General features: G+C 36.7%; 1 protein-coding gene across 4 annotated transcripts in view; it reads left to right on the top strand.

Moving 5' to 3' along the window:
* The window catches only part of Nipped-B (Nipped-B cohesin loading factor), a 293544-nt gene that overhangs the window by 167646 nt on the left and 106655 nt on the right, over nucleotides 1–19243 (top strand). For all 4 annotated transcript variants that reach the window (XM_083117506.1, XM_083117505.1, XM_083117503.1 and 1 more), the window contains 3 exons: nucleotides 4915–5143; nucleotides 7720–7896; nucleotides 16554–16727. In XM_083117506.1, coding sequence (XP_082973632.1) covers nucleotides 4915–5143; nucleotides 7720–7896; nucleotides 16554–16727 — 580 coding nt within the window. The remainder of the gene's footprint in view (nucleotides 1–4914; nucleotides 5144–7719; nucleotides 7897–16553; nucleotides 16728–19243) is intronic.

The following is a 19243-nucleotide window of genomic DNA, read 5'->3' as shown; positions in this document are numbered from 1 at the left end:
ATTTGAGGAGTAATCCAGGGTTTCCTGCTTTCTCTCACCCTGAGAGTTTTTAAGGGAGCAAATTCGTCAAGTGCAGTCCAAATGAGAGACTGCAGATGACTTACTTTGTCGTCCATGGTTAAGTCAGGAGATGTACTTGCGTAGAACGGAAGAGATGACGCGAAGGTGCAGCTTCATATATTTTGTGAATTTTACGGGTAGTAATTAGCTTCCTTGGCATACGCGTTATATTAATTTTGAGTGTGGAGTAAATGAGAAAATGGTCACTCATGTCCTCATAGACAGTTCGTGTAGCTGTGTGCAAGTTAGGGTTCGAGGAATAAATGTGGTCAATTAACGTTTCGGATGTCCACGTAATTCTTGTAGGCAGAGTATCGAATTGTTTGTGTTGTAAAGCTGATAAAGTTTTGAATAATGTATTTGTATCTTGGTCATCTTTCAGTAGATTTACGTTCATGGTGGTAAGCTTGTGATCGTCGTTCGCAAGATTTTGCACGCTCTTGTAACCGAACCACTAGGAGGTCTATATCCACAGCCTACAATAACACTTTTATTTGTTATAGAACATGAGACTCTCACCCAAAGCCCTTCAAGGTCACTTTCATTGACCGAGGCTACGTGAGAGGTAAGAAAGCTGTTTCTAACGAAGATAGCGGTGCCACGTGCTAGGGTATCTTGGTCATTTCTAAACAGATTGAAATTAGGTATGCTATATAGAGAGTTGGGAAGGGATGACTGCAGGCACGTTTCGCTCAATGTGATAACGTCAAATTTTGATATTTCAGGTGTGGAAAATTATGTGAATTTGTTGTCGAGTGATATGTTTATGTACACAAAGGATATTCCATTAAGATAATTTTGAAAGGCATGGAGTTGAATTTAGTAAAAAAGAAGCTTTTTTATGTGCAGAGAATGTTTTTGTCATTCACAGTTTGATTCATGTGAGTCTGTGTTGAATTTTTATTGAAATTTAAATTTCATTTCTCTTTAACCGTCCACCACACACAGATATAGATGCAAGGGGTATGTTTTCCATACCTGGCATGAAGAGTGGAGCCCTACCTCTCTCAGCATGCAGGATAGGGATGTATCTACTCGAATGGAAGCTAGATTGTGGAGGCATTATACAGGGCTACTACAAAAGGAATAATAATAAAAAAAGGCCACAAAAGTCCACAGCAAGGGCGAGTTTGGAACTACAAATGCCACAACAAATTTTATGTGCGCTCAACATTCAGAAAACATTTTATTTTATTCCACAAACTTACAAAAGTGTAGATGCTGGTATGTTACACTGGGTTTGGGTTGAATTTGATTATTGTCTTGATGTGTGCCGTGTGACACAAGGAGCACATATTGAACATCTTTGAGTTCTGAAACAAAACTTAAAAGAATTACTTTAGTGAAGAGTTCTTCCTGATAACATAAATAGTTTTGGATTTATAAAGCATTGAAAGTGTCTATTTCTTTTGTAGTAGCTTTGTATATATTTTGAAGTAGCTGGATATATTAATATGTGAAAAAAATATCCCAAAACAATCTTCTGATCGGTGAAAAATTTAAGTTAAAGATGCAGCATTTTCATTCTCCCTAATATGTGTTGATGGTATTTAAATTAGAGCTCCCATGTAGTCTAGTGGTTAGTACTCAGCTTTGGTGTGGGAGGTCCTACTTCCTGGTAGGAGTTCCAAAATTTCAGTATTGACCCAATGGATAATTGGGGAACTACTTGAAAGCAGACCCCGGTCTTGTAAGTCACAAATTAGTGTGGATGGGACACAATGCATTGACCATGTATCACCCAATAAAATGGCACTTTACAGGCCACAACCCTTAACAAGCTCTTTTTGCATATATTTTTCAAATAAAGTTTGTTTAGCATAATAATTGACATAAAGACCTGTTTGCAACTGCTGTATGGGGAGAAATGTACAATTTCGACAGAAATCAAATAAATGTACACCTTATGCAACACTTACTCCATCCATTTAAGTTATAAAACATTTTATATTAATTTAAGTTTTTATGAACTTACCCATGTAACGAAAATGTCGCAAAGAGTCTCATCAATATATCCTTCATGGATATGGTTGTAATACATAGAGGGGCAAGACAACCTTAGTTTTTAATGTTAATAATTCACATGGATTAGTGTGTCCTATTATATTCTTGATATATTCTCTATTACCAATCAATGATAAAAACATAATCGATAATTAATTTACTGTTGTTAATTCATTATCATAGTACAACAACTTATTTACAGCTTTCATGTATAGCATGAACATAATTTGATGGTTTACTGGGTCCAATTGTAGCCAGTCACTAGTTTGGGTTAGTAGATATAGATACATTATTAAGATAGTACATGCATGGGCTAAAAAGAGAATGCTCTCATTGTTTGCAATGTTCTCAAAATATTTTTTGTGTAATTGATGAAAATATTCAGCCCCAGCGTGTCTGCTCTGGGGCAGTTTCTTATGAATGTATTTTTTTCTTTTTATTTCTCTCCAACACTCCCTGCTGCACATAATTTCAAGTTCCTTGATGATGTCTTAATTTTTTAATGTTTTGGAAATGACTTGGATTTGAGTTAAAATGTACATAGTTCTACTAGCTTGCATATGTGCCACACTTCATGAGAAGGATGCTATTCTGTACAGTCGGCCATCAGTTGGAATGATCAGTCCCACTTGTTAATTCTGCCATTTGTATTTGGTCAATGGCATGTGAAAGCAAAATAAAGAAGTTTTTCACCAGAATAGTCAAACACAGATGTCCAACCCTTGCAAACTTCTCCAAACACGAAATTTTATCCACTACAAATTCATGACCTTTCTCTTTGCCGTCAACTCTCGGATTTAATACTTCTCTTCAGAATCATTAATGGACAACTTTTTACCAGCGAACTCTTGCCACTTCTTAATATCAGAATCCCACATCCCAACAGCAAATGCAACAACTTCTTTTACATTAAATCTTCAAGGCTATCTTTAGAACAAAGATCACTTCTCTACCATTTACAACTCATTAAAAGACTTCCATTTATCAAAACAAACTTACAGAATGGCGTGCATAAAGCAGATGAAGAGTAAATAATGTTGTTCTTGCCCTAGTTGTTATTATTCTTGTTATATATATCCATGTGTGTGTATGTGTCCATCTTATTATTTTGTTTAGTTATTTTCCATTTGATATCCTGATGCAAAATGGATTTTTCTGTATTCAGGATTTTTCAAATAAATAAATAAATAAATTATCACCAGTAATACTTATGATTATGATTGAAAACTTGACATTTATTGAAAAAAGTAAATTTGGAGGTAAAATCAAGGTGTGGGGCTAATAAGATTACCAAGAACATTGCTGACACCCAATAAATGCTATACCATTTATTGTGCACTCAAAATTATTAGTAACATTCATAATTTACATTAATCAATATAAATAAAAATAAAATTACATACTTGGACAGATGTGTCCTCCAAACAATATGTTTATTTTATTTTTTCAGGAAAGTTGAAATGCAACTAAATTTGCACATCACATTAACACTACTGAAAGGGTATAGTACAGGGCTAAGTGAAACTCAATTTTCGGAGTTTACATATCAGTCCTTTTAGCAGGGTTGAAAATTTTGTGGTTTTACTGTCACTCATTTTGAACTCAACCTAGAAGCTGTGTATGGAGCCTTTCTGTTTCCTCATCAAAAGTACTAACATTCAGTTTAGAGATAAAGTACAATGAAATTACCTACCTGGGAAATACAGACTCCAAATTATTATTTAATTTGAGAATCATAGTATAACATAGCAATCTGATGAAACCTTTCATTTCCACAACAGTAGTGTCCCTTACTTCACTTCTTCATTCATTCATAAACCTGGTTCCATGCATGGTAAGTTTTTCATTGATATGAATCAAAATCTCCAGTAACATGTCATCTGCAAAAATGCTTTCCCTTTCAAGTGAACTACAATATTGTGAACTGGAGTATTCACATTCTTTGGTTCTTTGCTGACCATTTGTATCTACTGCTTCCATAGAGTGCTTTTGCATTCCCATCACAGTCAACATCAGCAGAAGGTTCTGATTCAGCCTTGTCACTATCTGACAATATAGAGTACCCTATGCTGACACTTTCAACTCAAATTGAGGTGCACCATTAATACAGGATTTGGGATATTTTCCTCATTACATTCAGCCTCACAATCTTCAACATCTTCAATTTCATCAAGCTACTGAATCATAATATCTTCAAAACTGTGATCTGTGACTGATACTTGTTCTCAAGCACAAGCTATGGTAAAAACCTTTGTACCAGTTCCATAAAATATTACAATGCCGTAAAGCAACAGCAGAATCTCTACATATTTGCTTTCACACTGAGAAACAGAGTTGCACAGAACAACAAACTTGAGAAAAGTGAAAAGCAGAATGGGTATGGTTGTACCCCACAACACTGATTGCAGGTTAAGTACTTTCTTGTGCTGTACATTTTGTGTAGTTTACCTTTGATGGTATGTTAATGTATGTTGTTTTTACACTGTGCTGTTCAAAGATACGTAACATAATTGAATTTTCTTTACATTCCGTATCTGGAAGATACTATTTTATCCTTTTTTCTATCATGCCATGTTCTATGTATCCAGATTTATTTACAACTCTTTTCAAGGGACTTTGGTTTTAATGTGTGAAATATATACAAAAGTTGTTACATGGTGTTTTGAAACAAGAAAGTTAAGTGCATCGTGAGGGGAAAATATATAATTTCATGAGACACACACTATTGCGTATTGTAATAGTTTTTAGTACATTTTGTGACCATTAAACATTGCAAGTGTTTTTTATATACACATGTATTTCATGTACCATTAACCAAACTGAAACTGGTTCTCTTTGTCTTAATCTCAGGACCAGGCATTAATGCAGAAGAGCTTAAAAGCTTTTGCTGAAAAATCACCTTTATTGGCAAGTAAGTTAGGGCTAACATCCAATCATAAAATATCAACAAGGAATACAAACATTGAAAGATCGAAGTACAAGGAAGTTGAATCTGGCTCGGAGAGTGAAGGTGAAACAAAAAACAAAACAAAATATTTCAAAGCTAGAGATAAAGAAAGAGAACTTATACGGAAGAAAGGTAAGCATGCTTTGATATTTCATTTATCTGTATATAACTTCCATATTTTAATTAGTCACAAGAGAGTAATTTTGATCCATCTAGGACATGGGAAGGAGAATGAAGTATATTTCCTTATTAGTATATTCTCCACATCATGGTGTGTGTAATAATTTTTAAAGATCTTTCTGTAACTAGGGACAGATTGATAATAAGCACTTTAGTAAAATTGGTTATAATGTAATGATCCAACACTTGTACATTAAGAGATGTGATTGAGAATAGTTGTCTTCAATTTTGGTTATTGTTTTTTTTATGAATATTAAGGTATAATTCATTAATATTACCACCATAATTATTAGGATTATGTGGTTTTATAGAATAAATTTGTTACTCAGCTTTTTTTATAAAAAGACACACCAGCCATGTTCACATGTAATAATTAAAGTGAATGATTGGATTGATTGGATTGATTTGGTGTTTTAAGTCCACTTTATGCACAGTAAGGCTAATCAGGACTGGACCTACAGTTTAAAGTGGAATCCGAACCACTATGTGCCTCCACCGGGTATCGAACCCGGGACCCCTTGATTACAAGGCAACAACACCACCACTGCACCATCGGTTAAGGTGAATGAATCATTCAAATTTTCCATTGAACATTTGTCATTTTATAGTAGTTCAGTTTGTCTGTTGTTGGTTATCATTTGAAAGACAAGCCCATATGGCATTTTAACTGATATCAAAGTACAGATGAAAGAATGTACCTATACTGATAAGTAAACACATCTCCAAACTTATGCATAAAAGGTTTTTTTTCCCTATAAAATGACAAATTTGACTATACAGTACAATAATATGTAAGTAGTTGTGTGCTATAAACCCTACAGACATTCTACACACCAGTCAGGCACATTTCAATATATCTGGAAGTTGGATCAATTCTGTAGTGATGAATGCTTGTAATTGCAATGCTACTGAAGTCCATGATATCCCTGGTGTTTAAGTGTCGTAGGAACTTTGTCTCATGCTTACTACAATATTCCAGTAAGATATCATAAGAGTGAGTTTAAATGTTGTTAGATCATTGGAACACTGGATCAAGGGCATAATTTGGCAAGTGTCACAGATGAGGTTGGAAATTTATCACAACATTGTGTGAAGGCTCTGGTCAAGTTAAAGAACAACCAGAAATGCCTGTAGACATGCAGGGGGAGGTGGTCGGATTCTGGGCATTAGCACATCTGGCCTGGTACACAGTTCCTTCAATCAAACACCTTAGGAAAGAGCAATTTTGTTGCAGTAAGCATGACCTGAGGCAGTAACATGAACATTATGGCCAGTGATCACATGAAGCTGCAGATGCACAATGCTCCACTGATGTCATTCCACATCATGTTCACCTGTTTTATGTAGCTACAGTACCAGAGGGGTCCCATCATTCAGTGACTGTGTCTGACCTTGCAAAAGAAGATATATATATATATATATATATATATATATATATATATATAATATGAAATTGAGTGACCCGCATACTCCCCTGATCTCATCCCAACAGAGGCATGTCTGGAAGACAAGGAGAGACCACATATTGATTTACCTCTAGGTGGAATAAGTACAAATATTTATGTGGCAAACTAAAAAATATTGTATTTCTTAAAACAGCAAACCCCCCCCCCCCCACAAAAACACATAACAATGCAGTCATTTACTCTCAGCTCGTATCAGTTAGATTCACCAACTTCTTTGGAATATTTTGAGACAGCACATGCCATTTATCATTGATGAACACTAATGGAACTTTTCCCTTTGTAGATAACTAGGCCTACTATCAGATTAAAAATTCTGGATGCTTGAGTTTGGACTTCAATTAAAAATTAACCAGTAGACCTACATAAAAATTTAGCTTATTCAACTCTGCCTTGATCTGTGGTAACCAATTTTCTTTTAGTATGCCTTCAATTTTTTATTTGTCATGAGAATGAAAAAGTGGTTGTTTTTTACATATAGAATTTCAAAGAGAATGGTTGTTTGTAAAACACCAAGAAATCGACACTTATTTCATTCTCACGTCAATAAAAAATTGAAGGCATACTCGAACAATATTTGTTTACCATAGTATAATGCAGAATTGAATAAGCTAATTTTTGATGTAACTCGTTTTCATGTAGGACTACTGGTTAATGTATGGAATTTAAACTCTAGTATCCAAATTTTTTAATCCAATAGTAGTACTATATTTTTGCTGTTATACCTAGATAAGTTCATGTGTTGAAGCATGCAAAACTAGTTTTTATATTCCCCTATACAGACAAAGATTACCAGATCCAAAAACAGGAGTAAAGAAAAGTTGGTCTTTAATTGTTTTTTTTGTAAGCCACTAAATGTGGAAAGACATAACAAAGTGTATAAATAAATGGTTACTGTGTTTTTGGTGCCAAGATAGAGAATTTTATAACTCATTATTTTAGCACTGTAGTACTTATAAAACTTGTTCATATTTACATAAAATGTTTGACTGTGCTGAAAGCTTAGGTAATAGTTCTGTGATCTGAGGAGATTTTGCATTTATATTTTGCTTCTCTATTCATCAGAAAAAGAAGAAAGGAAAAAGAGGCGGTCATCTGAAGATGATGATGAATACTTACCTGATGCTGCTTCTGGATTTGGTACATCTCTTTCTGAAAGGATTAAAAAGAGAAAAAGAGGTTGCCAGAACCAAAAGTCATCCGATGGCCATGGAAATAATAGTGTGGCCTCTGATAATGATGGTAAGTTTTGAAATTCTTTTCAAATACCTATTCTAGTCAATACTGAGCTGTGTAAACTACAATAGATTCTGAGTTTATGTTCATTTTCTCTTGCTTAATCTTCTGTGGATGGATGATGTTACCACCAACCCATTGAGGCGGCATATATATATATATTTATATATATAAAAATTAAAGAAGGAGAAAGGAAACACTCACCAGACAGTGGAAAAAATTCTGAATTTCCGCTAACTATCTTCAGAGTAAGAAGAAAGAGACGGAACCTGAATTTGGGGCCCTCCAGAGTTGCCAGGTCTCAATCGAAGAAGAAGCAGTGCATAGAATGAAAAAAAAGACACTTTCGTCACCAGGCTAGTCGAAAACTGTGAGTGGATGGGTTGGGAGGGGGTGTCGGATGAGGTGGGGAAGTTACTGGGTGGTCTTGTTCAGGCCGGGTGGGGAAGGGGGGGTTGGTTGCACTCATGGCTGATATATAGGCCCTCTCCCATCTTTTGCGAACAGAGGTGTTGGCTGGTTGGGGTAAGAGATAAATGATCGCTACCCAGAAGTAGTCATTCAAAGGGATATTGTGGTGGTTGGTATGGGCAGCGACAGTGAAGTCCAGGTTATGGGTGGAGGAGCGGTGGTTATTGATGCGGAGGTTGAGAGCAGTAGATGTTTCCCCCAGGTAAAAATCACCACAGATGTTGGAGGTGAGAATGTAGATGTACCTGGGGGAAACATCAACTGTCCTCAACCTCCGCATCATTAACCACCACTGTGTAGTGTGGAAAAAGCTGTCAGATGCCACATACCCCACATCTGAACTGCGGGGAAACATGGTGGGAGACATTGGCATTGACCCCGAGTGAAATGGGGTGGGGGGAGGAGTGGGGGTCGAGAAACACATCGTAGTCAGGAAATGCTTTATTAACATGTTGCAGTTCGTATGCTACTACATCACACAACACCCCATACCAGAACACTGCACACCAGACCTGTAGGTAACAGACAAGCAGGTTCACAAGAAATGCTCAAAATGTCCGCCATGTGCACGGAGACATGCAACAACCCACCGTTGCATACACTCCCGGATGTGCTCGTGAATCCCTGGAGAATTCCGTATTGTATCGCATCCATCCAGAATACGGACTTGAAGACTCTCTGCATCATGCACCGATGCTGCATACACAAGAGCCTTTAAATGCCCCCACAAATAAAAGTCTAGTGGGTTGAGGTTTGGAGAGCGTGGAGGCCACGGAATGGGGCCGCCCCTACCAATTCACCTACCACGGAAATGTCGATGCACAAACTGACGAACATTCACACTGAAATGGGCAGGAGCTCCATCGTGCATGAAGTACATGTGCTGTCGTATATCGAGTAACACTTGTTCCAATAGCACAGGTAAAGTGTCCTGTAGGAATGGTTTGTATGTCCATCCATTAAGCCTGGGGGGGGGGGGGAGCACAAAGGGCCCCACCAAGCAATCACCCACAATGCCAGCCCACACATTGAAGGTGAAGTTGATGACGTGATAGCACAATCGCGTGCGGATTCGCATTGGCCCATATGTGCTGATTATGGAAATTCTCAATCTGGTCACGTTGGAAGGAGGCCTCATCAGTAAAGAGCACAGTTGCACTAAAGTCAGGGTTTAGTGGTGAAACCATTCACAGAACACTACTCATGCTGGGAAATTGGCTGCTGACAGTGCCTGCATGCATTGTAAATGGTAGGGGTACAACTGGTTGTCACACAACACACTCCAGATAGTCATGTGGTCCACATTACGTCTGGCTGCTAACTGTCTTGTGTTGACACTCGGTTCACCTTCAACGGCATGCAGAATCGCCTCCTCCGGTTGTGGTTTCCTCATCCTTCTCGGCCTCCCCCTGTCACGTATGGTAGGCATGAATGTTCCTTGTTCGCTCAGGCGACGATGTATTGCCTGAAAGATTCTCCTGTATGGGCACTTTTGTTCTGGATATCTCTCGCGGTACAATCGCTGAGCGCAATTGCCATCTGCTAACCCATACATGAAATGGGCATCGACCAATTCTGCATTTGAGAATACCTGTACATTTGACTGTACCTGCACCCACGTCTGTGATGAACACACAACAACTGACAGTACTTCCTCAATGTTGGTCCGGCAAGCAGTCCTAAATTCAAGTTTACGCATTAACAGTTATAATTAAATAATTTAGTCTTCCTATATTAATATATTTGTCATAAAAAATTACCGAGGATGTAAACATGTCTTCAATCATTTGTGCATTAACTAAAATGTACATTAAATACACATATAAGTGAGTACATTAAATACATATAAGTGAACTACTAACTCGTCTGAGAGAATTACTTATAATGACTTATAATGGTTCCATTAAATTTGGTTGTCCCTGCTACCATCTACTTGGGAAATTGTTGCTTTACTGCTGGGTGCTGGTGTGGCACACACAGAAAGATCAGGAACCGGAAGCCTGCCCAGCAGCAAAGCAACAAGTTCCCAATTTGATGGTAGCGGGGGCCACCGAAATTAATAGAACTATTATAAGTAAGTCTCGCAGACGAGTTAGTAGTTCACTTATATGTATTTAATGTACTCACTTATATGTGTATTTAATGTACATTTTAGTTAATGCACAAATGATTGAAGAAATGTTTACATCTTAGGTAATTTTTTATAACAAATATATTAATATAGGAAGACTAAATTATTTAATTCTAACTCTTAATGTGTATACTTGAATTTAGGACTCTAACTAAATAAAAAGTGTACTTTGTGGTAGAAGGCAGGAAATTAGTTGGATTGTGTTGTGAGTTGTAAAATGTAAATTCTTACCCATGTCATGAATGGCATGTAGATTTATAGGCACAAGAAACGTAAAATTCATAAAACGGGCAAATAAACAAAAATAATTATGAGAGCCTCTCCAATAGTGGTTCAGATCCACCTTTAAACTGTAGGTCCTGTGCCAAAAAGCTTGTCCTTGTACAAAGTGGACTTGATACAAACTTTTAAAAAATGATGAAAATATGCACTTAAAAAGCCACTACAAAATAAAATACGACCAAAGTAGGCAGTGAGGAGGAGCTTGTAACTGTTTTTAGCTTTTTTTGTTGGCTGCATACTCATTCATTGGAATATTTTGTGTTGATATTCTACTACTTTTGGTTGACTGTGATGATGGTGATTAGGTGAAATTGATAATGGGATGCTGAAAGGAATATCCGTGACCAAGCTGGGTCTCCAACCCAGAGCCTTCATTAGTGAGTCCATGAGTTAGCCTCTCAACATGTTCAGTAATTATGCCAGGGGGATTACAGAGGGGAATTCCCCCTGATCCATTCATCTGATTCTCCAGCGCACAAGTTAAAAAAGGTAAGTAAATACAGGAAAACCTCGTTAATATGATATTGGTTAATACAAAGTACCCTTTAATCCGAAGTTCTTCACATTCCCCAGCTGATAAGATAGTTCTGTCCAGCGTCTGCAGAGCTGTTCCTTGCCGATAACAGCAATGACTCATCCAGCGCAAAGGGAAAAAAATCATTGCTTTGAATGCTGTTTTGATCTGACGATAATGAAATTCGATCTCCAAAGAGAAAAAAAACAAGAGTTGAAATTACTTTGTGTTCTGTGCATCTGATAAGCAAAACTCTAACTTCTATTTTGCACCTGACACAAGAATAAACATTTTAGTACACTCGAGAGCAGTGCACACAAAGTTGAAGATAATATAATCGCTGATTTTCTTCTTCAGGCTACAAATATATCACAAAGTTATTCAAGAGGAAAACTTTTGGCACAGCGGGTATTTGACCTCCAGAATACTCCTAAATCCAACAATAAATCGACGATTAACATGAGACTAAATAATGATCCCCCATTTTGATATCTAAAAATGTGCAAATTTCATAAAGCTTGTTTTCAGTTAATTTTTGTTGATGGGCTAATTGGGACTAAATATACAGTTTAAAGTGGAATCCAAACCATTCTACATGTTGCTAATGAAAACTGAATCGAACACACCTTGATTACATCATCCCTTGGCATCTCAATAAGCTATCTGATGCAATAAAAGATCATAACTGCTCCGCAAGACTACTTCCAGTGGAAACAAATTGGTAGGGCAGGCACTTGGAGGTCCACTGCATTTCTTTTGTATCAAAGACTGAATGTTTACTTTCTTTTCCTTTTGTTTTTTCCCTAGGCTAGCTAAACAGTGACACACTTGACAATCACTCAATTTATTGAGAAAATAAATAAGTCTGAATTGAGTGATTGTCAAGTGTGTCACTGTTTAATGTGTCCTCGAATCTACATTCAGTGTAAACAGATTGCCAGTTGTGTGTTTCCTTTTTTTAGGGAGGTTACAATGCAAGGTCGAGGAAGTGTTTGGACTGCTCAATGGAAAGGGGGAGGGGGGTGAATAGGAAGTTGGCTGAAGCAAAGAAAACACGACTTTTTTATGATGAATTTTAGACAGCACAACCAGAATGAAATTTACAACTGAGGAATGTGTGGAGGTGAGGGAAAGAAACCTTTATTGTCCGCCACCCCCTTTTTTTGTCAGGTGCTGAGAAAGGTGGTCTCCCCCAAGAGATCTTATCTCACCAGTCAATCCTGTAATGGACAATGCTCTAGTAGACCCATATAAAATCCAACTTTCATTTTACCTGATTATCTCCACCAGTGTGACTGCTGTCAAGATTGTTTGAGTTTCGCTTGTAATAAACGACAGATTGTTTTTCCTTTCTGTAGGTCTCAATACAAACCAGTTTCTCAGGAACTAGAATTGTAAAAATGTCATGGAAGAACAACGACTGTACACAATTGAAAGAAAATACCATTTTTTAAAAGACTTTTTGGTGAAAACATGTTCATGATCTATTTTTCCTTTCCACAACACCCACCCTGTGCATAGCAAGTTGCGAGTCATTCCATGCGAAATCAACACAGCCTTCGACCTGACCATCTCCGATTTTTATGAAATTTGGGGAGTTGAAACTATGCATGGAACTTAGTAACTATGAAAATTTTTAGTCTCGTGCGTCTTGTAATTGTTAAATTATTCAAGGTCAAAGTTAGCATAAATTGACCTTTTTGAGCCCGCTTAGCTATACTAAATCTGCTGTAACTCCGCCACTATTTCGCCTAGGAAGCTCAAATCAAGCTTATTGTACAGGGAATTGAACAAGCTTTCCAGTGATATATAACAAGCCTACCTTTGGATAAAAATACAATTTTGTCACGTGACCTTGACTTTTGACCTTGAATATCTCAAAACATGTCATCACCAAAAATCGTGAAAAAAATATATTTGGTCCCTCATTCCATACTATAAAACATATCAAAAAATCATTCTGGGACTGCAATGGGATCAGAAGATACAAATTAATATGTGTAACTATGTGACTGATAAAAGCCCCATTACATGAACTATGAAGAGTCAAATGTCCCTTAACACTCCCTACAAAATGTGAAGGAGTTATCCTGGGTATAATTGGTCATAAAAGAAATAGGTTAGGCACAGGGAGATCCCTAGCCGTGTGTGTCAAGCGCAGATCCGGCATATTGTTGACCGCCATATTGAATTCAACGCAAAAATTTCAAAGGAAAGGGGGTGATGTGATATATCAAATGAGGCTAGAATTTCACTAGAAATGAAGTGACGAAGGATTTTCCAACGTATTTTAAGCCAGCAAAAAGTTATACACATATCTTTCAGTTACGATATATGCACATTATAATGTTGTCAATGTTCCTGTGAGCACACTCGTTGACGTCTCTCACACTCGCATAGAACATTTGGTAATGTAGCATGTGCAACAACATCGCAAGCAACTATACCTTCTCTCAGATGGTCAATATCAGGGACTTTTAATGCATGCACCATTCTCTTCAAATGTTTCTGAAGGTAAAAGTCCTCCTAAGATGTTAGATCTGGGGAATGTGCAGGCCTTTTAATAGATCCCCGTGTGCCCATCAATCTACCTAGAAAATTACCATGAAGAAATTGCGAAAATGTCCACATAGTGTGGTCACACTCTGTCCTGTTTCAAAACTCTCGAAAAGTGCCATATCCCGTAAGCAAGGGTGAAAAAACCTGTTCACTTAACAAATCCAAGAAGCCCTCACCATTTAAGGTTCCGTTGTTGAATATGGACCAACCATTTCCGTTTGCCATACATTATACCACATAATTAGCTTACCAGCAACAACCATTCGACTGAGCAAATCACAGGTATTGCATATTATTTTTATTAACTTCATCGTGAACATAAAAATTTGCCTCGTCACTGAAGAATTTTTCATTCCAAAGGAAGTGTCACGTAATTGTTTGAGATACCTTTCCCAATATTCTTCACTATTCAACTATTTGGTGAATGTAGCTGATTAAAATCATATGCAATGGTGCGTATACTTCTTTCTCTCCCAAGATGTCAGCGTGATCTCGATGAGTTCCTAACACGTTAGGAGCATTCCAATGCTTTGTTTTTAACACCTTGAAAAGGAGAAAATGGTTACAAGCATGCAGTAATAAATTTTTGCTGGTTAAATATATGTTGGATAAACCTTCGTCACTTCATTTCTCGTGAAATTCTAGCCTCATTTGATATATCACATCACCCCCTTTCCTTTGAAATTTTTGCGTTGAATTCAATATGGCGGTCAACAATATGCCGGATCTGCGCTTGACACACATGGCTAGGGATCTCCTTGTGCCTAACCTATTTCTTTTATGACCAATTATACCCAGGATAACTCCTTCGCATTTTGTAGGGGGTGTTAAGGGACATTTGACTCTTCATAGTTCATGTAATGGGGCTTTTATCAGTCACATAGTTACACATATTATTTTGTATCTTCTGATCCCATTGCAGTCCCAGAATGATTTTTTGGTATGTTTTAGAGTATGGTATGAGGGACCAAATATATTTTTTTCACGATATTTGGTGATGACATGTTTTGAGATATTCAAGGTCAAAAGTCAAGGTCACGTGACAAAATTGTATTTTTATCCAAAGGTAGGCTTGTTATATATCACTGGAAAGCTTATTCAATTCCCTGTACAATAAGCTTTATTTGAGCTTCCTAGGCAAAATAGTGGCGGAGTTACAGCAGATTTAGTATAGCTAAGCGGGCTCAAAAAGGGCAATTTCTGCAAACTTTGACCTTGAATAATTTAACAATTACAAGACGCACGAGACTAAAAATTTTCATAGTTACTAAGTTCCATGCATAGTTTCAACTCCCCAAATTTCATGAAAATCGGAGATGGTCAAGTTAAAAATTGCACATATCTGTGTTGATTTGGCATGGAATGACTCTTGCATAACTATACATGATAAAAGGCGTTACTGTCTCGTAGGGATCTCTGTGCCTGTATAAGCTGCGTGTCCTCATTTTGCATCACATTTTTAGTCTAAAAAATCGCATGGCATACTTGAGAGTCAACACAGTTTCTTTAAAACTTACAATATTATTACATAGTGCATATAAAGCTTATTTTGTGAGCTATTACCAAGTTTAAGACATCCGTTATAGGGGTAATTTATGCTCTTAATTTATTTCCACCTAAAAAACAGGCACCATCTTGAAAAGTTTGGATAACTCAAAGTTGGTTAATCCGAAGTTGACATTTTTTGGTCCCTTGAACTTCGTATTAACGAGGTTTTCCTGTACCCTTTTAGCCATAATTCTTCCTTCTGTATTCCCATTCTATATTGTGAAGAAGTTATTTCTACTTTATAAGAAGTTAAAGGATAAAGCTATGGATATAACTAGGTTTTATTTTTGCCCAGCTTAAGTTGATTTGAGTCTTATTTATGCATGTGTTGATTGTGTATATTTTATAAGTGTTAAATAAATGTGAAACAAGAGTATGATGAATAGTGCTAGGAAGAATAAATTACTCCTGTAAATGTAGTCCTAATATATATTCAATTGTTTCTGTATTGTAAAAATGTTTTCCTACATCATAAGAAGTATACGAATAAAGCTCAAGTTGATTGAATCTTGTTTACATATACTCCTTTTCCGGAATGTCTGCAGTAGCGACGTGCAGAGGCGAAAGCTTGTGGGCAGGGCCAGACTAGGTGGGGAAGGGTACGGGATGAATGAAACGAAGTGCTGTCCGGTGTAATGGCCCCTCCCCTCTGCACGTTCATTGGACGAGGCGCACACCCGCAATGTGCACCCAGGACGTGTTCTCTTCCAGACATTCCGGAAAAGTAGTATACATGTGGATTGTGTATATTTCATAAGTGTTACATAAATGTGAAACAGTAGTATGATAAATAATGCCAGGAAGAATAAATTACTGTTATACCCTGTCCTGGGAATCTCTGGAGCAAGCAAACAAAATCAAGTGTCTACGCAAGTGGTGACTAGAGAGAACTTGACCAATGAACTCGTGAGAGCAGATGTGAGTGCAGCTACCAACCATTTGCAGCAGCAGCACATACTGCTTTGCTCCATCAACTTGCTTTCTCCCCTTCTCTTCTGTTATGCACGGCCTTGCTCCACAGCTTTCAGAGACCAAGTGTGGACATATTTCTTTGTGTAGCTTTAAGATGACAGCAAATTCTAGAATATTTTATAAGTGTAGTATCAAGAAATAATAATTATGTAATTTATGATCACACAATTTTTTTTTCCTTCCTAGAATCAATGTTTGTGCCAAAGAAGAAAGTCAGAAAATTGGAAAGGAAATTAGTTCCTGTGTTGGAGAAACTGAGCGTTGAGGAATTAATGGAAACAAACACCTATCAGAGGTTTAACCGATCAATAGAAGTAATATTCGATGTTACAGAGGATTTAGACCTTAATGCTGAAATAGGTAAATGTTATTTAGCACTTTTTCAATTGTATAAAATGTTATTTCAGTTCGATTGCATTTTGTTTTCTAAAGTTGAACAATGTATGGTAACATTTCCAAATGTTTAATGATTTTAGCAAGTTTTATAGGAACATTAGAAACTCTTGTAGAATTGTGGAAATGATTGTGGAAGTAAGTATGAAGCTTTGAGAATGTAATTAACACAGTTTAGAGTTTCACAAAATATTATTAATGGGAGAAAAATGATTTCAAAAGTAGCGTATGCAATCATTTGCACTTCCCAGGGAGCAGCCAGTCTTCATTTCTTGTCATCTTGGATGTGGACTACTGCCAAGATTTTCATGTTGGGCTTTAAGGGTTTTTGTGGTTGAGACCTGATGCGGCATGATCCGCTGTTGAAAGCATTTAGGGATATTTTTGTAACACTAAAGAACCCTAAACCTGACCCACATAACCTGACTGCAAAAGCATTTAGGGACAGTTTTATTGTTGACTCACCGAACCAAACTGAAAGCCTTGAGAGATGTAATTTTAATGCTGAGAGCCTTAAACCTCACCTGCCTAACCTCTAACAATGAAAACGTCTAGGGACGCTATTCAAATGCAAAGAGCCCTAAACCTGACCCTGCTAACCTAGCTACAAAAGCATACAGAGACATTTTAATTCAAAGAGCCCTAAACCTAATCTAACCTAGGAAAGCATTTAGGAACATCACTGTAATGCTCAGAGCCCTAAACCTGACCTGCATAATCTAACTATGAAAACATTTCGGGATGTTATATGATGGTGTAATGAAAATACCATAATGGCTCATCACATGATAACAGGTCTGAAGCAGAAAATCCCTTCACACCTGACATGAAGTAAATGGCACCAGCAGTCTGTATCCAAGACAACAGTGGCCCCTTCTAGTTTGATGCAATTTTTGACTCTCTTTGCACTCACACATGTAGTTGGTTACAAAGTGCAAGACTGAGTGATCTACTTCGTTGATTTGGTGTCATGAAGTATCAAGGTGGATTGATTTAAATCGCAATTTAACAATTTCCAATGAGGATGGTGGCAGTGGCCATTGAAATTAATAGAACAATAAAGAAAAACAGTTTCGCGGATAAAGTAAAGTGAGTACTAGTTTGTCCGTATTTAAAAATATTTAAGTTAATATTTTAAGTTACAATTATAGAGTACATCCAGAATGATTTATTTTCACTGGAAGAAAAGTTACTGAAATTATTATAGTTTCATTAACAAACGCAACAAACATTTCCATTAAAAGTTCATGTATACCAGAAACAGAAAAATGTATATTTACATGTAATTTTTTATTTGATTTAATCAACTGTTCAAATATTTTACAGGGCTGTTTACTATAAAAAGCCTTTCTATAAAAAACATATATCTATATGTAGGTGCCAAAAACAATGCAAACAATTTTAAGGGTGTTTTTTTTTAAAAAAATATTTAATAATCGATTTAAATAAAAAAATCTATTTAAATAAAAAGAATCATCAAAAATTATTTTTAAAATAAAAATCATGATTTTTAACCACCCTGTGTAGTATATTTGGTGTCTGCACAGTTTGTACTACATTCTGGAGTGGTGTACAGTGTAGTGTATGGTAACATGGTACATGTTAACCCAATCAAATGAATGTTTAAAGCAGCAGACAAGCATTTTTTGAATCTTCTGAATTCGAATACCGCTTCTCTTGCATACAGCATCTGCTTGGTTGAACACAATTTCCTTGCACCAGCCTGACATGGGATGTACCTGCACTACACCTTGTGTCACAAAGTGCAGCTAGCTAGACTGGGTAGTAAATGTACAGCTGCCCACAAAGAAATACGCATGTAGGGGTATATGGAAGGGTAAAGTATAGATCTCCACAAAACATGCAGTAAGTAGCCACCATGACTGTAGAGTATGTGTACAGACATTAATAGAAATCAAACTATGTTAAAAATGCATGTGCACAATGATTAGTTCAGAATTGAATAATCTGTACATAGGCACAATGTATTTAGTAGGGATGTGACTGATTAATCGGTACTCTATCGGTATCAGCCAATATAGGCATATCGGTTTATCGGTTATTTTACCGATCTGATATATCGATAAATATGTTATAATTTAGTGCAAAATTCTGCCATCTTGTAATTTTTATGGATAATCTCCATGCCCTTCTTTCTAAAAAAGTAAATGTCTAAATATTAACTTCTTTTGCACTGCAGTCACCTCGAAACACACATTTATTAAGGAGATCAATGAACATTTCAGGTTCTTCAAGGACCATTTCTAATTTTATATCAGATCGGTAGAATATCGGTTATCGGTATCGGTAAATTTTATATCGGTACTTTATCGGTATCGGCCAAAATTTCATATCGGCCCATCCCTAGTATTTAGCAATATTTTTAAAGTCACGACATTGCTTTGTGTATGTGTGTATCTGCACCAGTCAGTGACAAAGCAAGAAATATTGGAAATTTGATTTTTTTTAAAAGATGCTAGATT

This window comes from Lepisma saccharinum, chromosome 2 (genome assembly GCF_977018435.1).
Source record: "Lepisma saccharinum chromosome 2, izLepSacc3.1, whole genome shotgun sequence".
NCBI classification, from domain to species: domain Eukaryota; kingdom Metazoa; phylum Arthropoda; class Insecta; order Zygentoma; family Lepismatidae; genus Lepisma; species Lepisma saccharinum.
Note: the sequence above shows the minus strand (reverse complement) of the source record. Positions and strands in the feature narration are given on the sequence as shown.